Source organism: Chlamydotis macqueenii, chromosome 2, assembly GCF_036417535.1.
Source record: "Chlamydotis macqueenii isolate bChlMac1 chromosome 2, bChlMac1.mat, whole genome shotgun sequence".
Classification (NCBI taxonomy): Eukaryota; Metazoa; Chordata; class Aves; order Otidiformes; family Otididae; genus Chlamydotis; species Chlamydotis macqueenii.
Genome location: NC_141557.1, coordinates 161,107,082 through 161,126,076, shown reverse-complemented (window position 1 = coordinate 161,126,076; position 18,995 = coordinate 161,107,082). Strand labels below are relative to the sequence as shown.

At 40.4% G+C, this 18,995-nt stretch overlaps 1 protein-coding gene across 7 annotated transcripts in view; it reads left to right on the top strand.

The window, feature by feature from the left end:
* The window catches only part of TSNARE1 (t-SNARE domain containing 1), a 490,264-nt gene that overhangs the window by 414,678 nt on the left and 56,591 nt on the right, over window positions 1-18,995 (top strand). For all 7 annotated transcript variants that reach the window (XM_086741344.1, XM_086741345.1, XM_086741338.1 and 4 more), the window contains one exon: window positions 14,441-14,556. In XM_086741344.1, coding sequence (XP_086597470.1) covers window positions 14,441-14,536 — 96 coding nt within the window. In that variant the 3' untranslated portion in view covers window positions 14,537-14,556. The remainder of the gene's footprint in view (window positions 1-14,440; window positions 14,557-18,995) is intronic.

Genomic DNA, 18,995 nt, shown 5'->3' with positions numbered 1-18,995 from the left:
ATTGGCATCACGGAGACGTGGTGGGATGACACATACGACTGGAGCGTCAACATGGAGGGGTATAGGCTTTTTAGAAAAGACAGGAAGGGGAGACGAGGAGGGGGTGTCGCTCTCTACGTCAGCAACCGGCTGGAGTGTGTGGACCTCCGCCTGGGGATGGAGGAGGAGCTGACAGAGAGCTTATGGGTCAAGATTAGAGGACAGGGACGGACAGGGGACGTTACAGTGGGGGTCTGTTACAGGCCGCCTGGCCAGGAGGACAGAGCAGATGAAGTGCTCTATAGGCAGATAGGAGCAGCCTCACGGTCACAGGCCCTGGTCCTCATGGGGGACTTCAACCACCCTGGCATCTGTTGGAGAGACAACACGGCAGGGCACAGGCAGTCCAGGAGGTTCCTGGAATGCGTGGATGACAACTTCCTCCTGCAGGCAATAAAGGAGCCGACAAGGAGGGGTGCCATGCTCGACCTTGTGCTCACCAACAGGGAGGGGCTGGTGGGGGATGTGAAACTAAAGGACAGCCTTGGCTGCAGCAACCATGACATGGTGGAGTTCAAGATCCACGGGGCAGCAAGGAAACTACATGGCAAGCTCTCTGCCCTAGATTTCAGGAAGGCAGACTTCGGCCTCTTCAGGGACCTGATGGGCCAAGTGCCATGGGAGGCGGCCCTGGAGGGAAGAGGGGCCCAGGAAAGTTGGTCTATATTCAAGGAGCACCTCCTCCAAGCTCAGCAGAGGTGCATCCCGATGAAAAACAAGTCGGGCAAAAAGGCCAGGAGGCCGGCGTGGATGAGCAAGGAGCTCCTGGACCAACTGAAAGTGAAAAAGGAAGCCTATAGAGGGTGGAAGTGGGGACAGGTAGCCTGGGAGGACTACAAAGAGGCTGCGCGAGTGGCCAGGGATAAGGTAAGGAAGGCCAAAGCCCTGGCAGAACTGAATCTGGCCAGGGATATAAAATGCAACAAGAAGAGCTTTTATAGGAATGTAGGGGACAAAAGAAAGTCCAGGGTAAATGTAGGCCCCCTCCAGAAGGGAACTGGTGTCCTGGTTACCCAGGACAAGGAGAAGGCTGAGGTTCTCAATGACGTTTTTGCCTCAGTCTTCACCGACAAGAGTTCCTGTCCCACCGCCCAAGCTGTAGAAGGTGCAAGCAGGGACTGCGAGAATGAAGAACTGCCCATTGTACTCGAAGAGCAGGTTCAGGATCATCTGAGGAACCTGAAGGTGCACAAGTCCATGGGTCCTGATGAGATCCATCCACGGGTCCTGAGGGAACTGGCGGATGAAGTTGCCAAGCCACTGGTATTGTATTTGAGAAGTCGTGGCGGTCTAGTGAGGTCCCCGATGACTGGAAGAGAGGGAACATAACCCCAATTTTTAAAAAGGGGAATAAGGAAGACCCGGGTAACTACAGGACGGTCAGCTTTACCTCTGTGCCTGGCAAGGTCATGGAGCAGATTCTCCTGGAAACCATGCTAAGGCACATGGAGAGCAAGGAGGTGGTTGGTGACAGCCAACATGGCTTCACCAAGGGCAGATCGTGCCTGACCAATTTGGTGGCCTTCTATGACGGGGTGACGGCATCGGTGGACAAGGGATGAGCAACTGACATCATCTACCTGGACTTGTGCAAAGCTTTTGACACTGTCCCGCACGACATCCTTCTCTCTAAACTAGAGAGACATGGGTTTGATGGACGGACCACTCGGTGGATAAGGAGTTGGCTAGATGGCCGCACTCAGAGAGTGGTGGTCAACGGCTCAATGTCCATGTGGAGGCCAGTCACCAGTGGCGTCCCTCAGGGGTCCGTGCTGGGCCCGGCCCTGTTCAACATCTTTGTCGGCGACATGGACAGTGGGATAGAGTGCACCCTCAGCAACTTTGCTGATGACACCAAGCTGTGTGGTGCCATCGACACGCTGAAAGGGAGGGATGCTATCCAGAGGGACCCTGACAGGCTGGAGAGGTGGGCCCGTGCCCACCTCATGAAGTTCAACCAGGCCAAGTGCAAGGTCCTGCACCTGGGTCATGGCAATCCCAGCACAAATACAGGCTGGGCGGGGAATGGATGGAGAGCAGCCCTGAGGAGAAGGACTTGGGAGTGCTGGTGGATGAGAAGCTTAACATGAGCAGGCAATGCGCCCTTGCGGCCCAGAAGGCCAACCACATCCTGGGCTGCATCAAGAGAAGCGTGGCCAGCAGGTCGAGGGAGGTGATTCTGCCCCTCTACTCTGCCCTGGTGAGACCCCACCTGGAGTACTGCATCCAGTTCTGGAGCCCCCAACACAAGAAGGACATGGACCAGTTGGAGAAGGTCCAGAGGAGGGCCACGAAGATGATCAGAGGGCTGGAGCACCTCTCTTATGAGGACAGGCTGAGAGAGTTGGGCTGTTCAGCCTGGAGAAGAGAAGGCTCCGGGGAGACCTGATAGCGGTCTTCCAGTACCTCAAGGGGGCCTACAAGAAAGATGGGGAAAGGCTGTTTAGTAGGGCCTGTTGCAATAGGACGAGAGGTAATGGTTTTAAAATAGAGGGGGGTAGATTTAGATTAGAAATTAGGAAAAAAATTTTTACGATGCGAGTTATGGAACACTGGAACAGGTTGCCCAAAAAGGTGGTGGAGGCCCCATCCCTGGAAACGTTCAAGGCCAGTCTGGATGAGGCTCTGAGCAACCTGATCTAGTTGGGGATGTCCCTGCTCCTTGCAGGGGGGTTGGACTAGATGACCTTTGAAGGTCCCTTCCAACCCTAACCATTCTATGATTCTATGATTCTATGAAATTGGCACCATGACAGAAATCATATATGCATATATATATATGCAAAAATATGGTGGATTTAATATATTTTGTTGCTTTCTACCCCCTTCCATCCTTGCAATGAGATAAAACTCAAAACATGAAAGCCATTTTTGTTTTTGCCCTTAAAGACTTATAATTTCGTGTAATTCTTTCTTTTGCAGATCGTCCTCTCATTGCTGCTGGTAATGGATATGCTCTGTAGGACAGACTGTTTGCACTATGCTTTGTGACATTCACGGAGCTCTATTATGTTGTCTATCACAGTCAAATTATTACTATACACTTCACATAAGAAGTCCTCTGTGTTGGCAGTGCTGACTAGACTGCGCCTAGGCCTGGGATTAGGATTTTGACAACAGGGTCAGGCTCTAAGGCGATTTGTGAAGGAATGTTGATATTCCATTGTTTGTAACAAACTGATCTCTTTTATTCATAATCTATTACAATTTGTAAATACACAAGGATTTTGACATAACTGCAGGAAATGCACAGCTTTGATGGCAGTCAATAATGCAGCATACTTCCAAATACTGTCGTATTGCCAGGAAGTGATGAACAGTAAAATGTTCAGACCTGTGATTGTTTTCAACTTTCCTATCAGACATTGTTCACCTTAGCTTAGTTCAGAGTAAAATACAGTTTAGGAAGTATATTTAAGGATGATGCTTCAGAGCACTCTAAATTGTTGTTTGAGAGATGAAGGAAGGGACTACATTTTATCCTTCTGCAATATGAGCTCCAGTGCCATACCTGTAACTATTGTGTGACTACATAATTAAAGAGAAGTGCTATGATCTAGAAAGGTGTTAAAGCTTCTACTCTCAGAAATGATTGAGCTCATTTACCTAGAACAAAAACAAAGAAAATCCTATCCCAATACAAGCTAGATATTAAAAAAAAAAAAATGTTTCTGTGTTGATCTTAGCAACACAAAAGGAGACCCATCATTACAGATGTCTCTACTTGTGCTCGGTTTATTTAATGAAGTAACATCCCTAATCTTATAAAAAGGGATACTAAGAAAGGAAGAAGTTAAATGCCTTATGAAATATCACACAACGATTTAATGAGAAAAGTAGGCATAGGTGCTATATCTGTCTTCACAGTTCCCTGCATTGTCTGCTATTTTGCAGTTGCTGAATATTTTGTCTTTATATTTGAATGATGTTCTTACAAGTCCTGAACTCTACTCTTGCTCAGACTTTCCCTGGATCTCCGCATCTGCAAAACTGAACAGAAAACCACGGGAGAATACTACCTCACATAAAAATTTCCAATACTCTGTGCTTTCTTGTAGAGGCAGAAGTGCAGTATTAACTCAGGATACCTCCTGGCATTTGTGCATTTAATCCATCAGAAAAGTGAAAGCTCATAGGCCAACGCGAAAATGAAAAAATAACAGAGATAAAAATACTATTCAAACTTTGAAGAGCTTGTTTGGGTTTAAACAAAAGCTTAGATCAGGAATTTTGATAGCCTAACCAATTCTCCATGGCTTCTAGAAGAAAATCATGCTGACTCAAATTTAATTTTATCCTACCCAATAGAAAGATATTGAGGCACTGCTATTTCTTCTTAGTTTCACTAGTGTTACACTAGATGTGATTTCATCAACAACTTCTTGTGACGAATACTGGTTGGTAGTAGAAAAGAAATATCATTTTTTCCTTTAATGATGCTCACTTGGCAATTATTTAAGACTCGTAGCTTGTCTCTGTAGATCTACTTTGAATAGGTGAAGATACACAAACAAATATTTGTGGGGTTAAGAAGCTGTGAAATAGCTGTTAGTCTGCCTGTGGATCTATGCTGTGTTAGGCAAAGTGTGGAGGTGTGCATTGCTTGAGCTCCTAGCACACAATTTGTTGCTTTTCCCAAGAAAGATTTTCATGGCTGATCTCAATTTAATTTACTCACTGTTACTTTACACTTTGCTCTCAAGTAGTCTGCATACTGCAAAGGAGCAGCAGTGACATGGTGAATACTTGTAAACTGGTGAAAAATAGCATGCCTGGGAGGAAAAATCAGTCTTGAGCTTTAATAATATTCTTGGTTGTAGAACCTGGTTGTTCTCTTGGGGTTTTTTTTTAAGGAATATTCTTTTAGTCTTGTTATTGAAGCACTTTTTTTTTTCTCTACGCTCTTTGCTCTTCAGTACCAGAAAACTCCCTATTTACCATGTTTAGAGATCTATTTAAAGTTCAGTGCAGCAGAAGTCAGCTGTCTTCTACAACACTATGAAGTAATGCATGATAGTTTGTGCCTGTCAACCGCTGCTTGATGTGCTAATAACTGTAATGTTTTAGCAGTAGTAGAGATACTACTAGAATAGGAGTGATGTCAATTACGGTCTAGAGATGGTGGTGAGCAAAGCTTATAAGAAGTGATGTCCTGTATTAAATCCATGGACACCGGAAAGAAGAAACAGACAGACTTTGAAACAAGGAGCATAAGTCTTTCCTGATTTTTGAGTTGTTTGTTTTTCAGTCATATCAGTTGGTCTGTTATCGTTCTGTGACATTTCCACTCTGGACATTCATCAGCTCCTAACACAGAATTTCTGAGACATTGAAGGCACAGTACTTCCTAGAATCCCTTCCGAAAATTGGTTTTACTTATGATTCATGGGGCTGGGAGGAGCTTTTTCATGGATCATTTACCGTGCTGTACTGACTGATGTTTATACCTACAGCTGCCTTCTGGTGATAGAGTCAGACCAGCTTAAACCTTCAGTTTGTTCCTTGGTGCCTGAAGACTTATACTGCGGGTAATTTGTCTTAATTACTGCTGAGATTTGAAGGCAAGTCTTAGTTCAAGAACATTGTGCTTTGAAGACAGAAAATGCTTTCTTTCAATCCCAATGTGAAAAATATTGGTTTATGATTTTTTTTTTCCCCTCTACCCCTAGAAGTGCCTTTGCTTTCTTTATCTGACACTTGCATTTGTTTGAGAATGGTCTGATCCTTCACGGCTGATGCTCCACTTTTTTACCAAGCATTGTATTTTTATTAGAATTTTCAAATGGAAATGCTGTAGATAGCTATACACTTGGTGCTAAGGAGAAATTATTAACTTCTTTGGACCAGAATCTCATCAGGGTACACTAGAGTGGTTCCATTAACACCAATGGAGTTGAGCCAGGCTATATACTTTCGTTGGCTCTGGTCCTCGTAAGCTTGTGCGAAGTTCAATCTAGTTGCTATTGGCATAAGGAGCCAACTTGGGGAGCCCAAGCATTTTTCAGGAGAGAGAATGAGCCAAATCTTTCCTCGGTCGGTTCTACAGTTAAGGCTTTCTGCACTGGCTCCCATAACTCCCTTATAGAAAAACTGATGACGTACAGACTAGATGAGTGAGGTGGGTTGAAAGCTGGCTGAACTGCTGGGCTCAAAGGGTTGAGATCAGCAGCACAGTGACCCAAAGATTGTACCAGCCAAGTAGTCCTATTCATACGATAATAAAATCTAACTAATAAATACTGCTCAGCAAGAAGGCTTTCTCTGAGCACAGCACTGCTTTAGTGTGGTCAAATTACTTGCTCTCTGTTCTGTTCCCTTGCAACCCTGTTTCTGGGTTTGAATTGCTGGGGGAGTTAAGGTCTCTGTTGGTCTGCCTGTGCGGGGCTGTTAAGCATCTCAGGGTGGTTCCTTCAAAAGTATCAGGGCATTTGCTTTGCTACCTTGGGCAAATTCTGTTTTGTGAAAATGCAGGCTCTCTTTGTTTTGGATACTCACAATAGTCATTACCTGCATTAAACTGCTGGCTAGATTTGCTATGTAGAATTTAAACAGCTGCCAAAGGTAGGTGGCTTCATTCCAGTGCTGGGAAAAAAAATAATCCTCTTTATAGTGAATTTGTAAATCACATTGGAGGCCTGCTGCCTTGAAAGACATGATAGAAATGTAAGCCATTATCATGTGTTATTACAAATGATGTCTCAGCCATTAAAAACCCAAGTATATTAAGGGAACATTAAGATTGCTAATTCAAGCATTCAGAAGTTAGAAAATGCAACAATTAAATCTGTGTGTACAGGCTTAACATCAGCCCCTGTCTGCTTTTAGGCAAACTAACACAGAAAACATGGTACTCCTATCCTCATCCTGATAGAAGATTGTTGCAGATGGTGAAAATTACCTCAGATTTTGAACTAGTGATGACTGTACATAAAATAAGGTTTGAGAGGAGTCATACCTTTCCCAAGCTGAGCTGAATTTCTTAGAAACACTAAGAAGTGTACCCTCAACGATGGGACAGACTCCTTCCTCACTATTTCTCCTCACATTCCCCATCTTTCTTCAAAGCATAGAGGTGCCATAGAAAATGTTAGCATTATCTTTATCAGGGTGGTGATTACTTGGACATTTTTCAGTAGTTTTCTTCTTTGATTTGTCTGCATTTTTTTTTTCATTTAAATAAAATAGCTTGAGATAGATTGCAGGCATGGAAAATGTAATCCCGAATGGGTATCACTGGCTATGTGGCAAAAAAGACAGTCCTACAATAGGATATGCCAAGGAACTACACCTGTAGATGGCAGTTGGCTTTGTCTGGGGTATATGCAAAGAAGATAAATGAGTAAGAAAGAAATCATGAAAATATTTAAGGGGAGGATGGGAAGACTGAGCAGAAAGTAGCAAATACATAGACACAGCATCATAAGGGAAAGCTGGAAATCTGTTCAAATGACGTGGAAGTAAAGGTACAAAAACAATGCGTCAAAGCAAAGCGATACTCCCTTGCTGCTATGGGCTGGCCTTTTCCTGTTGCTCACATATCTTGCTTCATTTAAAAAACACCGAAAGTGCTTAATAATATTACTGGCCTTTTCTAGCCCGTCTGCAGAAACAGTGATATTTAATAGCAAATTCATTGTTACTCTATAAGGAAGCTTTACCATAAAGGTCAGAAAATTTGGTCAGTGCATTTTAATTTGTACACATATTAAAGGTCATATTCTTCACTTTCATTGCAATAACACAGTGTATTTACTCTTTTATCAGAGATGATTGTGTATGACTTAGCTAAGGGATCTTATCAATGTAAACGGAATAGAAAACAAAAATAATAATTATTAAAACACTGGTGGAAGTGTAAGGGGATTTTTTTCCCCTTTGTATGTTTACATAATGCTTGGAGGTAAACACACATTTACAAGTTATTATTTTCTGCTATGTTACTCCAATATTTCCTTTTTCCCCACCGTGAGAACTTCACAGCTTTCAGTGGAGTTTCTGCTGGTGTATCTTGGAATGACAGTAGTTTCAGATTCATAATATCATCTCTGTAAAAACACATCCAAATGTAATTAAGGACCTGGGCTCTCAATCCAGCAGACCTCAAATTAGCTTTCAAAATGCATATTAAGGGCACAGACAAATGCTTTCGTGCAATTCCAAATGACCTCTGAGGGCAGGGTGAACAAAATTGCATGAACCTCTTTAGTGTCACAAAACTCTCTCTACAGAGATTTGCATATAAACTGTACCATTTTATGTCAAACAGATTTGTTAATCTTACAATGAATGAAACAGTACTTGAAAATTAATCAAGGTGGGTTTTCATTGCCCTACAGAGGCTCTTAAGAGGACCTGACCTGATAACTGGGGGCTGTTATTGTGTGGTTTCTAAATTCAATCATTTTGGGGTTTTATTTGCTGAATAGATTTGCAGGAAATAGATCTCCATAGCAGATAAATCTTCAATGGTTTCTTTGCTCAAGTAGTGGAACTGTACTTCTGAAAGTTCTTTTAATCCTGGCTCTGTTGGAAAATGCTTCATTATTTGTTCATTATTTTAAAATTGTGTTTAAAATACACGTAAGCATTTCTGCAGGTAAAAAAAGGGTAGTCTTACTGAGTCTTTTGGTATTGAGTACAAGGTAACTCTTTGCTTGCTTACTGTAATAACCTGTCTAAGAAATGATGACTGCAAAATGGACCTCCTCCTCTAGGTTCTTGCCATAAAACCTAACTGAAACCCTAGGTTATGTCAAACACATATATTATTTGGCATTGCAGGAGGGAGGGACAGAGAGACATTGTCTTGGGTTAACCATCTTGGTCAATGCTCTTTCTCTGCTGTCATCATCCTTATCCTAGTCCAAGAGCTAAGAACAGGGAGAGATGGAATAAGAAGGGGGGAAATTAATTGAGGTTGGGGTGAGGTGAGATTAATTTAGCTAATGATAGCAACCTGTCCAGTGCTTTTGTCCTGCAGGACACCTAGAAAATGCCACAACCATGGCATCGTAGGGTATGTCTCTACTCTGAAGCAATGTCATATGTTCTGAGGTTCCCAGAATAGAGCAGCAGTTCTAGTACAGATCCCTACCTGAACTGAAATGCCTGTTTCTAGGGCTTTTCGCCTCCTTAGTAGTCGGTTGTGAAATCTCAACCTTCCTACCTTTCAGTGTACAGTGTAACCAATCCATAGAGGGTAGAGAAGCATGATACTGCTTTTCCATATGTGAATCAAACACTTACTGGTTTGACTCATTCTTTCCCATTCTATATAAATACAGGACAAACAGTTTCCTCTAGTGTCTTCTATTATTTATGCTTTGTCCCAGCTAGCTTTTGAATCCTTAGCAGGAAAACATTTATTTCCTCCTTGTAACTGCATTTGCTTAGGAATTTTCAAGAGTAAATGTGCTTTTCTGGCCCTGGGGGTGTAATGGGCTTTAATAGCTTTTAATTACTTAACTATCTGTTGTGACATAATTAAAATGTCTTTCAACATTTCACATTTCACCCCAAAGAAATAAATAACTTGTAGGCTATAAAATATGACTTGCAGCTTATTTTTATGAAACAATGAGAAAAAGGCTTCTTCCAGGCTCAGTCACATCCAGTTTGCCTGTCAATATAAAGTGCTTCTCAGCTGTGTCCCTAAATAGCCTTGCTCATTAGTTCTGTGCTTTTCACTCCTATTTCACATGTGTGTTTAAAGACTCTCTGTCAGGATTAAAATATATCTTTACTTATACCATTTTACAAAAAACCCTGAGAGCCTATCAAAAGTAACTGTAAAAAAACTATTACGTCTTACTACATGATTATAGTTTTTTGTCCCGTGCTGCATTCTTTTCATCTTGGGAAAATATGTACAATGAAAATAGATTAGCTCCAATTTAATCAACAAATTCTAGGTGTTATGGGAAATCGGCTTACAACAGGTTGGGACAGAGCTGTAAAACCAGAGCAGGGCAACAACATACCATTCAAGGTTCAGAATAAGCTAACACAATTAAAATGAAATCAGATAATACTGCTTATAATTATTTCTCGTACATTTTCTAGCAGAAAATAATACTCTCTGGTAGCTTTAAACTCTTCCCAAATTCATCCTGAAATTTTGTTTGCTGCACTGATTTAGATATGTATATTTATATATTAATTTTCAAAGATAGTTAAAGGAAGTAGATGTTTTCCAAAATAGAGTTTTGGGAAATGTATTTCCCTGGGAGAAACATGTTTTTTTAGGAGCTTTTGTTAAATTGGCAAAAACTTCAAGTCCCTGGGGGAAAAAACCTCAAACTCTTCCCTCAGTTTTTCTTAATACTTCTTTGAAGCTCGGGAGAACATCCTCAAGATTTCAATTGTACCAAGAGTATACTTCAGCTTTTGATACCTCTGCTGTGCCAATAGCCCTAGGGATGTCTTTTCTTTGGTAGGCAGCTGGGTGTGCTTCAAGTGCAAGTGGAAGATGCTGGGCAAAATTACCTTACAATAACTCCTGCAAGCAATCGTAGATGTAGGTTGCAGAAACTGAGAGGAGGTCACATCATTGCTTCAGAGCTTCCTGTGCTGGAGCCCAGGAAAATCAAGGAGAAGAGAACAGGGAACAGCATTAATGCGCAGTGTGAAAGAAAGATCTTTAGCACTAGAGGGGAGAAAGAGCTCGAAAAAGACAGGCGAAATCAACTGCGGATTAGCTGGATGCATGAGAAACGTTATAAAAATGCAAAGCTCCCTGAAGAATTATGTTGTAAAATAAATGTTTCATTTTGCAAGTGGTTTGGTTGGTTTTTTTAATGTTGGTTTTTTTTTGTTGTTGTTTTTTTTTTTTTCTTCTCCTTATCCTTAAACGTGCTGTGGCTCTGCTGTTCTGAGACTACTAATTTTATGGCAGAAACCTAGTGGTATCTGTCTCAGGGTAGTAAGTAAGTCAAGTAATTCAAGGGATGGTATCATGAATCTTTTTTTCCTTTTTTTTTTTTTTTGTTTCCTTTGGAGAATTGGAACTCTGATGAGATCAGCTATACTTCCACCTGTGGCATGTGTCTCCACTTCCTTGGCTTAAAATGGACATAAACCCATCAGTGCATTGATATTTGGGATAGAAAGCATTAATTGTATGATTCTACTGTCATTAAACTCCCATGGAAAAATTAGGATCTTGGTGTTATTTGAAAGGTTTATGTGGTCTAATGTGAACATGGCTTTGGATGAACATCCCAAGAAAAACTGAGTAGATAAGTAAAATTTATAAACATACATGATGTATATAGTGTAATAATTACCTATTTACTGAATAAAGTAGAGATCCTGCTTGAAAGGGAGAGGGGAAAAAAATACCACCTGTATATACATACATGGGAAACCTAAACTCTAGCATTTCCTAGCTGTTGAGCGCTTACATTTCTGATGTTGATGTGCTTCCAGTGTGCATGGCTGCCTTGGGGTTATTAAAGACATAGGGATGTGTTTCTTTTTATCTCCCAACTTCTCTCAAAAATGACAGCAGTGGCATTAAGACACCATTTAGAATCCCAGTTTGGAAATCAGATTCTGTTAACCTAGGGATAATGACCAGAGTTTGTTATATGTAATATTAGTATGTTGTTTATTAGTGTATATTTATGCAATATTCAGATGAGGGTGCATATACAATGGTTTGCATCTATTTGGTGAACAGAAGAATCTATCCAGCCTGCTCTGTGCTAACATCTTTCTCCTCTGATAAGGGCAGAGAATAGGTCACGAGCTCACCAAGATGCAGGCTTGTCCTCTTCACAGGACAGCGTTGGTAAACGTCACAGGATGTCAAGTGATACGTGAAGGGAAGCTTGCATAGCCCTTCCTGAAGCAATGTGTGCATCTGTCCCTTGAGGGGAACTGCTACCTTTTGCTCACATATCAATATTTTTCCACTTGAGTGGCAAAAAGAAGCTGAGGTATACGACCACTCTTCCTCAGCATGTGTAGAAAAGGCTGTGTGATCAGGCAGGGCTCAGAAGCTGTGTTTCTATAGTGCCACCAACATGTACAAATTTATGATTGGAGACTAAAGGGGCTCAAAGAACTGAACATTTTGCTTACTGAAATATAAAGTAAATAAAGAGCTAGGAATTAACAGGGGAATCCTGCAACAGATTATATGACTGTGAGGGACAGTAATACTAAATCCACTAAGAGATGTTATAAACAGAGAAGGAATCTTTATCCTGACTTACCAGCCAGGACAAGGTCATGAAATGTGCACCAAACAGCAGAATAAAGGCTTGGCTGCATCTCTCCTACCCTCTGATTACTCTGTTAGTCTGTTTATGGTTGGATTTTATGCTTGCTTTATGCTGGTTAAAAACAAGAAAAAAATGGGAGAGGAAGAAGCTACAAAAAGTGCAAAATAAGAGAGAATAGGGCTTTGCAATGCTCGAAAGAGCAAAACAAGGGAATCTCTCTGCAAAGGGACTGGTGAAGAAGCCATCTGAAGTGATAACTGTACAGCTTTTTAAACTCTCATTAGGATTATTTGAGAATGCTGCTTGAAGCTAAATGACCCATGAGCATCCTCTGCTGACCAAATAAAGGCTCTGGCATTTTAGAAGTGGGCAAGGACATCTAGGTGCTTTACAGTAGTCTGCAATTTTAAGCAGAGGTTTCCTGGTTTGACTTGGAATTAATCAAGGTTAAAAGAAAAGAGGATGCAGGTCTGTTGTCTCATGCTCCGAGCATTCAGAATGCATGTTAGGCACCACTCTAGAAATGAAGCTTGCAGGTGCACAGTCACTGTAAAGAAACATCACTTTGTGTGTGAAAAAAAAAATTGTTAGAGACGTAGCCCTGGTGCACCTGTATTCTCCCTCAAGAGTCACAGTAAACTGATTGAAAAATGTGAGCAAATGGGTGTCCTCAAGTACATTTTTAGGGAAGAGGGAAAATAGTGTGTCCCACACACACTTATTCCTAGCATACCTAACAAAAACATCCTTCTTAACACATGCACGTGGAATGATATACTTAAAGCACCTATTTTTTTCCAAACCCAAAGAAAACATTTCTGTGTGAGTAACTGAAAAGCAAGTGGAGAGCCAAGGTGAATCACAGATTATCTGCTATGGAGGTAGGACAACACAGTGTTTTAATTTGTTAAAAAAAAAATAATCTGGAAATCCACACTTTAATTAAAAAATACTGGTTTGGTTGGTGATTGATTCTGGAGGAGAGAACAGTTCCTGCTGGAATCGCTTCTCCAGTTCTGCACAGCAAAACAGATGGGGCCTGGGAGGTTTGTGGGGGAATGAAACACTGGGCTTTGGTGCATCAATGGAAGAGATGAGTCTCCTGTCACTTGCAGCGTAAGAGGTGAAAACATCCGTAGAACAGAATAGCCGGAGAACTATGGCTCTATGGGAAATGCAACGTGGTGTAAACCAGTTAGCAAAGGATCTGAGACAGAGTGCGAGGGCTGATTACAACAGTTAGGGGAAGAAAGGAAGGAAAAGTAGATAAAAGCAGCAATATTAACATAATCTTTCTGTGAGAGTACTGCTTCAGTTGTAAGAAAAGTAAATAACTCAACAAATGCAATTGGCTTATCAGGTAAGATGGTGTTAAGTCTGGTGTCTGGAAGACTGGTTGATCTGGTCTTAAGGAAAATGTCTAAGTTGATTCTGTGTCCTGCTGAAGTTAGTTTTTTATGTGTTGATAAGAGGATTACTGACACTGTGGGATTATGGAAACACCCTTATTCTAATCTGTCCAAAAGGGAGGAAGAGGAATTGAACTATCTGCAAAATAATTTAAATGGGAACAAACGACATCATGTCCATGGAGGCCACCAGGAAGGCTGATGGGTTTAAGTCGAAAAAACACATCAAAATTTAAACCATGTAGAATCTCTTTTACCATATCTTAATTAGAATGAAATCAGGGTGGTTAATGCTGGAGGTACATTTCCCTACCCTGTAAACAGCCTGCCTTATTGCTTGGCTAGATTTCACGGCACAGCGGTGCTAGGAGACACCTCTTTATCTTACAGGAAACGGTCTTCTCCTGGCAGCCAGAAGGTAAATTTGACACCTCCAGACCAAAATCAAACTGAATAGCTTTACCCAAGTCCAACCCTCCAAGCAGATTCTGGAAATTTAGTGGGACATAAACAATGATTTAAGCAGGAGGAAAGTAGTGTAGAGGAGGTGATTGTATTTAAGGGGAATTTTTCACTGAAAAGGAAGAATCTGGATTGTCCAGAAGGATGAGTGAGTCTGAAAAGAGAGGCAAATTTTCCATGTTGTATTGATTTGTTTTAAATAGTCCTACAAATGGAAAAATAGCAGAATTTCTTTGTGGATTTACCCTCCATCTTCCCATTAAATGTCCATGCATTTATTTCCTTGTGTTTCTCCTCTTTTAGCTACGAGCCAGGAAGATGAAGTGCTTCCTTCTCTCTGTTGCATTGGCCATTCTGATGTTCATTGTCATAATCATCGCGGTCTCTGTCAAGCACTGATCTGGCTATGATTTCCACAGGTAAAAACCTTTAAGTGTTTTATTGTACTCTGTAACATGGTTGCGAGACAGTTTAAGAAGGTGATAATGGTAAGACAAATTTATCTTAGCTTGCACACTAGTGTGGCCTATGAAAATAATTTCTTTTACAAGGTATTTGAGATTGGAAATAGCATCCTTAGTGGATCCTTAAATGTAAGCCAAGGTGGCATTCAAACAAAATATCTTATAACGCTTTTCTCTGCTGGTTGTGTTGTGTTTGATTTTATATGGATCTCATAGCAATGCTAATTAATGAATCCTAAATCCATATGAATTAGAGCCGCAGAAGTTGTGTTAAAGAGCCAGACTGAAGCAGGATCAGGTGCTTTCCAACATCCCAGAGATATGATGAGATGTTACAAAGTGCACCTACCTGCTGAGAAGTTCCTGGACCCTGAAGCCAAGCCCTCCTGAAAAACAGGAAGACAAATATCTTGAGGTTGTAGTATGGACAAAATAATAATTAGTTTCTGGTGATCTTTGCTCTGGATCCAACCCTACAAGGAATATTGGTCTGTAGTAGGGAGACTGGGCTGTAATCTTGCAAAGATGGGTGAGATGTCAAAGCAACTTCATCCTACTAGTGAAGTTTAAGCTATAGTGTGTTTTCTTTATAAAGAATGTGCTTTAAATTTAAAGCATAAAGACAAAAAAAAAAATTCCTTTTTTTTTTGCCTCATTACCCTAGGAGAATGACTCATTAGTTATTTCTGATAATCTCTCTCTGATACAAAGCGTTTCTGGGTGTCTACTTCTTTAGAAGGTCGATAGGCCTTTATTCAAGGAGATATTATCAAATTTCTGTCACGCAGAGAACTCTAGTCTAATTTCAGGTCTGCATGCTTGCTGCCATGGCAGGGTTTCTGACTAGTAAAGCCAGAACCCAAGAGTATCAATGAGACTTTTCCTGCAGACAGCAAATGGGAGTCCTGAGGCAGAAAGCGATGGAGGATGGGGACAACTTTTGGTTTAGAGATCTCTCATGTCCCACAGACACAGGACTAAAGCGTATGTGATATCACTTCTGTACTTGGTATATACTGTGTTATGCTGAGGCTCACTGGGACCTTTTATGTAATTTAAGCAGTTTTCTTAGCCTGAGCTATCCTCTGGAACTACCCTAGAGAAAGTGCAAAGGATTGATAGATTTAATTTATTGTTTTGTTTGACAAAAGTTTAGTGTTACTTGACAATGCTCTCCTTCCACCTGAAGATGAAATCATTGCCCTCTAATGTGCCTCCTTTCTACATCACGCTCTCAACTGAAACTAGCAGGAGTTGGTTCAAATGAATCACAGAAAGATGATACTTCACGCAAGGTGTACTTAAACTTCAGAACTCTTCTGGTATGACATTGTGGATGCCCAAAATTTGGGTACAAGAAGGAATTGTACAAATCCATGAAAGAAAAATTCTGTTGAAGGATGTCAAGTACCATCTCACTGGCTTTGGGTGAGGATTCAAGAGCCCTACGTTATCACTGGAAGATATGGCTATATATATTTTTCTACACTTGCATGTTTAATTAGGTGTTTAGCTAGCACTGAAGTGAGGACAATATCAGTGAGATGGCCCTTTAGATTGATAAAATATGGATGCTCTTTTGGCACATATATATATATTTAAATTTTAATCCTTTTTTTTTTTTTTTGTAAGAGACACTGCTTATGGGTGATCTGTCCTGCTGATTTAAATCTAGAGCACCTACAATAATTTTAGTTGCATTACTTTGGTTTTACTCTGCATTAGTCTGGTTTGAAAATGTGATCCATCATGGTAATCTGTAATGTAATAGAACTTCTTTTATATATAATTAAATACTCGTATCTACTAGAAATCACAAATGTTATCAACAGTTGACTAAATCTAGGCACATTCTAATCTAAATCACTTAAGTAGAGAAAGTCAGAGAAGAAAAATATTCTTACAGTAAAACTCCATTGAAAAACTAGAGTTAATCTTCTGTTACAAGATCCATGTCTAGAGGGAAGTCAACCTACAGATAATAATGAAAGCCTTAGGAAAAATAATACTGTACTTTCCATCATCAGTTGTGAAACTAATTATTAAGCTTATAAAACATAAGTTACTCTCCAGCAGTACAAATGTAGGCAAAACCTGTGTGGAGTTATATTGGAAAAAGTATGTTTCCTGATCATTATAAAATGTTCTTAATCTAGTTTGACCCTGATTTATATGTAGCAGATTTCACATTTTTATTTTGAAGATTTCCAAAACAGAATGTTTTCAAAATTTCTATGTCCATAGTGGACACTTTTTCTATTATGATTTGCAACACAAATGGATTTTTAAGTAACGGTGGATTTCAATTTTCAACTACCTCAACAAACTGTTTCATAAAAAACTGTCTTACGTACTTTTGGGAGATAGAGAACAGATGAGTTTTAACATATAACACCTCTACATGACCGTTCAGAGAAAATAAAGGGGAAAAAAAAACAAGCTAGGAACTAGTTACAAAATACTCTCATTGGCACAGGACACATAACTTGAGCAATGACTGTCTAGGACTTCCATTTAACATGTCATCAAAGAGTTTGTTCTGTGCTGGGTCAGTAAGGAGACAAAAGAAACAACACGAGCCACCCCATTCAAGTGGTTTGAGTCCCATTTGCATGATATTCAGGGTAGGTTTCTTTGGCTTTCATGAGTGCAAGCATGATGAGAAATCTGAAGGTCACTATTCAGTGAGATAAAGAAATTATGCCATCGGTATGTATGATCACTAATGATCGTTATTGTCATTAACATATAAAATATTCTTCCCTTTTTTTTTTCCGTTTCTACTTTTACAATAATGATACTGAATCAACTGTTCTTCTCAAAATGACAGAAAAAGTACTTTGTTTTCCCCATCTCAAATCAGACATGACTTTGACACACAAGCCCATTCCTTCTGTAGGAGAGATTACTTTATGAATCTTGAAAAGTAAAAAGCACTTTTTCCCCGTGAGTTTCTTAAGCAGTGGTGGCATCATCAGCTGTTGGCTTAGTGCGTGCAGAGAGACCAGCTGTTCAGGAGAGCTCTGAGCCCTGACTTCTGCCTGTTAAGGCCCCTGCCATAAGTATGTCACTGCTCCCTTGGGGCAGTTTTGTCTGGCGAGAGAGAGAAGAGCATCTACAGAGGATGTGGAGAAGCTCCTGGGGACTTATGTCTGTACATTTGTTTGCTGACACCTCAGGAAAATAGCCCAGGAACTTTTGGGTCACATTGCTCATATTGTAGCAACATTGCAGCTGCTCTTTTTGCTTTTATGGTACAACATCAGTAAACATCTTAAAAGGACAGTATCACAGTAGCTGTGTGAAAGAAGTCATTCCTTTAACAATGTCTTTGTCTAATGTAAGCCTAGATAGACTTTCTGTGTCCTCCTTCTTTTGACTCATTTGGATGAGTGCACAATTACACAAAGTGACAGTCAAGGCTTTTGGAATCTTATGTCTTCACCTTTTTTTTTGTAGGCAAAAATATATGAGAAACTTTGAGAAAGACGCTATGTGTACTTGATGCTTGGAAAATATACTTTCCAATGACAACTTAATCATCTCAATCTATTTAGCCAAAGAAATAATGAAAGATTACTTGACTACTCTTGGAAGAAGTCGTTGCAGCAGAAGATGCCTTCCTCACTTACAAGATACACTTCAGTCAGACAAAGGTTACTGGGCTGAACACATGGACTTTGTTAGATAGGTCCTTAAACCCTGTGGACTTAATATGCTTTCCAGTTTTAGAATCTGTGAATAAAGAAGCAAGAGCCCAGAAGAGTAAAACAATGTTTTCCTTCTCAGTAGCTGATGCAATGGTTGACAGCGATGCTCAGCTATGGAAGAGCAGAACAACAGGGAAGTGTACAAGTGATCAATCAGCAGAATATTCTCCCAGCCTTCAGTAACTTGAAGCTCAAAGGCTTCCTGGTCCAGGATAGTTATTTAATCTTTAACAGCCATTGATGTATTCCTTTCTTGTTAATTTGACCGGTTGCATTTTGAACCATCATAAACTTTTAAAATGTGAAATATGCTGAGCAAGGGGTTCCACTCTAATTACAGTCAACATGTAATCCCTAAGGTACAGCTAAAAAGCCATCTTGGCCAGCCTCTCTAGAGTAGGGCTGTAGTCCATATAGAAAAGCAATAATCAGGCTCCAGGTATTTGTTTCCTGAATGTGCAACTGTCTTGTTTTGAATTTAAAATGAATTCATTATTATAGAAAACCAGAAAATATTGTTTTAATTTGGATTATTTTTTTTCTCTCCTTTGCAATCACTGTTTTCCTTACCTAATTAATTTATGGGCTTATTACGTAGTTAGATGTTTTCTGTAACCTGACCAATGAGGATGAGGTTCAGAGAGATGATTTTATACAATCTATCTTTGGTGTTTGTTTTTTTCG